At 39.9% G+C, this 7,538-nt stretch overlaps 1 protein-coding gene across 1 annotated transcript; it reads right to left on the reverse strand.

Annotated features, from left to right (window-relative positions):
* Positions 1-2,453: 2,453 nt before the first annotated feature.
* foxq2 (forkhead box Q2) lies at positions 2,454-4,015 on the reverse strand. The gene is made up of 2 exons (XM_035653668.1): positions 3,542-4,015; positions 2,454-2,828 (listed from the first exon to the last, which is right to left on the reverse strand). The coding sequence occupies exons 1-2, from the start codon at positions 4,013-4,015 to the stop codon at positions 2,454-2,456; spliced, it is 849 nt and encodes a 282-aa protein (XP_035509561.1).
* Positions 4,016-7,538: the final 3,523 nt, after the last annotated feature.

The following is a 7,538-nucleotide window of genomic DNA, read 5'->3' on the forward strand; positions in this document are numbered from 1 at the left end:
ATAAATCTGTGTATTTTAATGTTTAGACCATACAAAAATCCCTACATCAAATCTGACAATAAAAATGTTTCTTTAAATTCTTAAAGAATAAAGAGCTATAGAGGCTATTTCTGCAGGGAATTAAATAATATAATAAATTACATTTATAAATGAAAAATTAAACATAATTTTTTACAACACATTTATTTCAAGTTATTTGTATAACTATATAATAATAATGTGATCTTGTAATAATGTGTGTAAGTGTAACTATTCCCAGTGTCACTGAGAGAGGAGAAAGGCAGAGATGCTTTAGATTCTACAATTACAGTATGTTTATTTTATTTTAAAGTGTTGAATCATTTCACACACTGCACACAACATAAGCTTCAAGCTGAAAATCTAGGCAACTTTTTCCTTTTTCTTATGTGTTTGATCAATTTGCTACATACACGTTCAGGCTTCGCCCTATGTTTTTCAAACAGTTGTATGTTCAGTCTACACTCAAATCAATGAGATACATGTAAGCTAAGGGGAATCAGCTTTGGAATGCTGCTGTAAATGTATTGTATTAAAACACGGCCATAATGTTTCATCGCCATCTCAGCAGGACTGATCTTCTTACCTCACTCTCTGCTAATCAGCAGCAAATCTTTGTGCTTTAATCTACGGCCCCCTGCACCCCTCCGCCCATCCCATTAGATTAACAAAATGACATGCACAAATGAACACACACACACACACACAGTTTATGACCTCAATCTTATTCTCCTAGAAAGGTAGTTAATTATATGTTTGTATGTTGAAAATAAGTAATGTTATTTACAGTATTTACAGTATTACAGTAACAGCTTTTAACAAGAAAAACATGATCAACACTTAATATATTTCAGCTGCTAATATATTATTTAAAATGTATACAAAATCTCATCACATAACAGGCTTTATACCTCACTGTAATTTGTTACGTGTACAAAATGTGTGTTTCTGCGAAAGGTTTAGGAGCTGTGTGTGTGTGTGTGTGTGTGTGTGTGTGTGTGTGTGTGAAATGTAAACTCTTGGATGTGTGTGTGCGTGTGTGTGTGTGTGTGTACAGCAAACATATGCAACCAAATTAAAGCCTTAAAGCTGGTGAATTGAAGAGGATTTGATGCAGAGAGCAATTCATGGGAATTAAGCAAATTAGGTCTCCAATTAGCTGCTGACATTGAATAGGAAGATTTGGTGAACAAAAATTAATTAGATGGATTTGTCATTGTTCTAATGAGCATCGCCAGAAGATATAACTGTTTGGTTAACACGCTGTCTCTCTCTCTCTCTCTCTCTCTCGCTCTCTCTCTTAAGCTTTATCCGTCTGACATATTATTGTCTGTGTAGAATCTAATTTCATGTCAAATATCGCCTTATTCAAATATTCAATAATTTGCAAATAAGAAGCCCACATGAGCTGAGACAAACAAACTTCAGAAAAGTCAATGTATGACCTAATCCTCTTAGGCTGGACCACTGTGGATGTAAATGCCAACCTTTGCAAGTCAGAGAGGAATTTCACTATTGATGTGAGAGCCGGACAGGTAAAAATTGACTTGATTCTTGTTATGACAATATTTTGGAGTCATCTTATAACTGAACTGAACCAGCTTTAGAGATCACTTTCAGGATGTCCCTTTATGATATGTGCCAAAAATCACACAGATAGATCTTAACAGTAAGATATGTACTGTATTCATTTTAACTGTGACTTTGTGTTCAACGTAAAAAAATGTCTTTCATTATTCCAGTTGCTCCATTTGTCTGCCCTGACCAGCTCTTCTGAACAAATACAGTACACAGTTCCCAAATAAAGCCCTCCCACCTCTCTCCCATAAATCAGCGTCACCTCCCTCTCTCTCTGCCTCCTTCCCTTTCCTCCGCTTCCTTCATCCCTGACCTCCCGTGGTCCCCCTTCTTTCTGCAGCAGTGGTTACGGATTACACTGTGTGATAAGCTTCCCATTTCTTGAAACTATTTGGGATTGCTGAGATTATCTGGCCTCATATCCTTGGGAGTCGGCTTTGGAAAGCCTGATTTTAGTCTCTTAAGGCAGAAGATTTTGCATCCCGACAGCTTTGACTAATTAGCATCTAACACCGGGTGGTATTTCAGCATTGGGCTCACTTTTAGTGCTATCTGCACACACATACACACACAACACAGCTGAGGCAGCTGATTAAAAACATCGCAAGGAGTTGAATTCAATATGATTTAATGAGATCACAACAAAACATTGTGTTTTTGTTATTCTAAAAAACATTCGGAATATAAATGAAAGAAGTGCAGCTTCATATATTTTATTCAATCGTTGAACATCCTAAAATCACTTTGCCTTTAATATAATGTAACATTGTCCAAGTACACTTCAATTTTAACATCACCTAATGACATATTCATTAGCAAATTACTTAGAATACCTCTAAAATACAACCTATTCACTCTCACAGTACAGAGGCACGCAGGCCCGGATGGAGCCCCACTTGAGGCTGCACACTGGACCATGGCCAGTAGAGTCTGGGCGCCAAGCAGGAGAGAGGAAGTGTTTGGACTTGAGGACAGCACCAACAGGTCGTTCTGTGGGGCCGGGCGAGGGCAGGGTGGTAGGGGGAGCTCAGGGAGGAAAGGGGATGCTGTCCTGCCACCCTGCGCACCCTCCGCCGCGCCCTCCGGCAGTGGTAGTCGCCGTTAGAAAAGTCCTGGTAGTTTGAGGGGTGAATCGCCCAGAAGTGCCCTTTACCGTTTTCACTGCGGCCCGCTTTGATGAAGCAATCGTTTAAGGACAAGTTGTGACGCACGCTGTTCCTCCAGTTTTTATCCTGTTGAGAGAGAAGAAATATGGTTAAAACCTGAACACTAAGTAAGAGTTAAACAATGAAGTCCCCAATTGAAAATTACCAAAGGTGGCTGTTAAGTATCTCTGATCCTCTTCAGGATGTCACCTTGTCCTGTTGTTGGCAGGATTCGTGACAGCGTGTCAAGACCATATATGATCGCAGTAAGACACAACACCCTGAGTTACCTTTTTAGCACGTCAAACCAGTGATCAACTTTAATCCACTAGGCTACATCCAATCTGTTGTTGCACCTGGTAAAGGCAGAGTCAGTTTGCAACCTAGCAACAGGATTACTTTATTTGTGAATTTGCCAACAAGAAGATCATCTAGTGTCCCTGCAAGCACCTAATTGCCTAACCACTCAGACAGATTACCTGTGCCAAGTAGGTCGCTTCACTTGTGAAAATGGCTGCCACATTATTGTCAGCGATTGAATGAAACATGCAGAAGACTTTGGGCAAAGCACGCTCACTCATGGTCTGTCTCACGATTGCCTTTCATTTGCTGTGACGAGTTATAGTAACACAGCATGAATCATGTTGAAATAGTCCCACAGACACACGTTCACATTATCACCCAGTTTGACTTTTTTGAATTCCCCCACAGCTACAACTATTGTATTCTCACAATGCCATTAGGTTGCTCTCTGACTGCCAGGCAACTAAAATAAGACAAGAAGACTGAGGTGAACATACCTTACTCTTGAAGTACGGGTAGTGGTCCATGATCCACTGATAGATGTCACATAGCAGCAGCTTCTTCTGCTCCGACGCCAGGATTGCCTTAGAAATGAGTGCGATGTACGACTGGTTGGGTTTGTCTGCCGACTTCTCTGGACTGCTGCTGGTAGATGTGGTGGTGGTCACTTCCTCCTCCCCCTCCTCTTGTTGCTCTTCATCCCCCTCCTCTTCTTTGACTTTCCTGTCTTCAGTCTCTGCCTCTGACCTCTGTACCTGCTTCTCCTGTATCTCAGAGCGAATCCCCACCTCTTTGGGTGTAGGATTCTGATGATTTAGCAGGTTGCTCGCTGTCTGCTCTGCCGTACGACTTCCTGTCGCTTCTTCTTTAGAACCTTTGACTCCTTTATTGAACAGAAGGTAGTCAATAGTGAAGCTCAGTCCCAGCCTTTCTCTGCCACCGATGCGGCTGCTTCTGTCCTCCATCGTCATCTCTGAATTAAGATATCTCAGACTCATTTCAGAGGTTCCAAACTGGCTGCAGAATAAATATCAGCTGATAGATGAAAAGTGTCTCTCCCAAGAGTCTTCTCAGAATTTTGTTTCTGAATTTCACAGCATGGCTATTTTCTTTTAAAGTGCAGGACCCTTCACAAACTGACCGCCCCAATGAGCCTCGCTTCTTTCGCCGAAGTCTTACTGTTGACAAGATCACAGATAAAGATGAGCCTCTCAACTGTTGTTAACCTTGACGCGCTCACGAGCGACACAATCTCAACCCGTGGAAATGACGTCAGTCTATAAGACTAAATACGGCTAATTTGTTTAGCAACAAATTTTAATTAAAGGTTTCCGCCTCTCTGAAAAACCTGACGAACCAAACTACTTTCTCAATATCCAACAGCCTTTTGCTCCTGAGTTGTGGTTCACGGTTGTGAAGGTGACTCTATTTATATGACTGTGAATTTATCCCTCACAGAAAGGGGCAAAGAAGGCACAGGGGAGGTCCAGGTAGGGGGTCTCAATTGAGGCGGATTATTTTTTATTAACCTAAGCAAATCTTTGTAATTACGGGAGATTAAACACTCAAGATTTAGTAAGACATGGTGTGCAAAGGATGGATGCAGTAGAATCAAAGGCCTTTTAGATACCAGTGTTATCCTGTTAAAGTTGTTTTGTCCGTGCGGATGCTGGCCAAAGAACTACTCCAATTACCAAAGAGCAGTAATTAATGGGTCGAGTTCAGTGTTTTGGAGACAAAACACATTCAGTTGAGTATCCTTTTTTGGAAAGAGCTCTAATGTACTGTGCAGATAATGATCAACACAAGGTAACAGAAAGTAATGAATATGAACTAAAAATCTGATAAAACTCACAGTGTTGAAATTACCCATTTTTAATTTGTCTCCTGTGACTTTTATTACAATTCTTGCGAAAAAAGAGACTTCTTTGTTATTAGCCATTGGAAATGTTTAAATTTTTTCCATATACAAAACCATATACTAATATATATGTACATTTTGTGCTTGTGAGTGAGTTCAACAATTATACACTTAGATTTCTTTTAAGATTCTTCTCAGAGATGAAAACTGGAATGTGTCCGCACTACTACACCGTATTGTATTAAATTGTTTTCTTTGTAAACTGTGTAATCCACATTTTTCTGGCTATGAAATAATAAATCAATTTTTCATGACGTACATTTACCTCAATTTGAGGGAAGTTATTGCATAGTGCTCTCTAATGATGTGTTGAAACTCTACTATACTGAATTTATCTCTGTGTTTAATTTAACTTTACTTCTAAATATTAAAATTTGTGCTTTGATTGTGATGTTTTTTTTATAATAAATTGATGTTGAAGTTTTTTCTGTGGTTTTATCTAAAATACAGGAGAGATTTTTATGTTGTTTATGCTATGATACACAGGTCAAATATCTACACATCAGACGCTTGTGAATTACTAGTCTGAGCGTTGTTGACATAAATTGTAGATTTTATCTTTATACTCTGACCGACATTTGAATTAAAATGTGTACTATAATCTGAGTTTTTACAATTAGGAAAAGCCAAGGGTTGTGAGTTTTTGAGTGTTTTTTTTAAATTTAGGTTTAGTAAACCACCTAATCCATTTTAAAACGTAGTGTTATTTAACCACTTGAATTCCTGTTTGTATAAGTCAAATTAAAATCATATTGCACACATATTCTGCATCTCCTTCTTCTTCAGTAAATATGTGTCACAATTACAAGATGCACACACACAGTTGTACCGTTACATCAAATGGAAAATTATCATTGTTCCTTATTTCCATGTTTTATATTCTTCTTCTTCTTCTTTATCTCTGGATAAAGATCAAGTTTGAACAGTGTCTGTGTGCATGAGTTCATACTGAATGAACTCATGCACACAGACACTGTTCAAACTTGGTTTTTGTGGAGGATTTAACTCCCAATAGAAATATAAATAGTTCTTAACCATTTTATTCATCCTCATTAGCCCAGACAACAGTCAATTAATAGTATTGGAGCATTACTTTGTTCTGTAGTTTTCAGTGAGGGGACTGATTAATGAGTCAGCAAATCATTCGGACCATATTGCCTCTCTCTGTTTTACCAATATAGAACATCCGTTTTTACCATACAAAAGAAGAGAGCATTATCACCGTGCCCCCTTTGTAGTAGCAAGCTTCTTGTACTTGCTACTTTACGGCGCGTAGTTTCATATGTATCCTTATGTTCTATTAATACCAATCACCCAACCAATATAGAATGGTAACAACTAAGCCACTTGTAATCTGTAAGCTATTTACCGCCTTGTGTGCTGTCTTTTGGGTCCTGCGTTTTGTGAACACATATTTGAGACAGGTATAAAAATAACTAACATCCGTTTTTCTATATCCTACATATTCTACTCATACAATCCATACAATCATAGCATACAAATTTTTCTATCCAACGCAGCATAAGACGATAAAGCCAAGCGGTGCTTTTGAAACACACGCATTGTGCTTACTTAGACGTTTTCACATCCAAGTAAAGCCAAAACAAAACACACATGATTAATACATGATCACTGCAATTCCTTCAATTGATTTTGCGCTTTCATGAGGCTATTCTTTGCCACAATACTGGAGACTTTTGGAAAAGCCAGGGCTGGATAGCCACATGCGACTCATAAATGTAATTCTTGGCATCAATTATCTCTCCATTTTGCCTAAAGCGTGACACAAGAAGGTACATTCTGTCGTTGTAGACAGGGTACGACCGGTCCATACTTCAACGTGTCCAAGTCATTATCGTCTAATTACCTATTTTCAATTAACTTATGCAGCATACCTTGGAGACAAAGCCTTAACTCCACATCCTGGCTGGGCGCCAGACAACTGAACCGAGGTATTTTGGCTCGGAGCGGCGCAATTGAACCCCATGCGACCCGTTCCACCTTGAACCCATGTTTACTAACCCACGTTGACATTTAAACAGTGTTTCTTAAGACCACTCGTTCACGAACATATCATCATACCTATACAAACATGAAATACTAAATGCGGCATCAACAATCACTTCACTTCTCGTGTGTCATTAATAGACCACTGAGGACTACTCTTTTGAATTGAGACCTGTCTCTCCTTAGTGCTTTTTAAAAAAGTTGCACTGTACACTTTACCAAATACCTGCTGGTCCCGCCCCAACTTTATAACTCGTACGCGTTTCGGGCCCCTGCGTTGAACAGCGCGCCGTGATTGGCTGAGGCCACCTGTCCTATCAAACAGCACGGCCCGCTCTCCATTGGCTCAAACCACTAGCCCGTCGCCTGTGACTCTCGCGGTACTGCCCTGCACCCGAAGCCATGGCGGCCGAAACTCGGTGAGACGGCGATGGCAAGTAGAAGCTCGGTCAGCTTTCTGGTTGATGGGAGACGCGGCGCCGCGGGACTCGGGCGTTTGAAACTCAGCCCGTCCGTGGGAAACTGGGGGCTTTGTCGTAATATACCGTTGAGAGTTTGTAATCTTT

Source organism: Morone saxatilis, unplaced genomic scaffold (genome assembly GCF_004916995.1).
Source record: "Morone saxatilis isolate NCDOM2014 unplaced genomic scaffold, NCSU_SB_2.0 Contig12, whole genome shotgun sequence".
Lineage (NCBI taxonomy): Eukaryota > Metazoa > Chordata > Actinopteri > Moronidae > Morone > Morone saxatilis.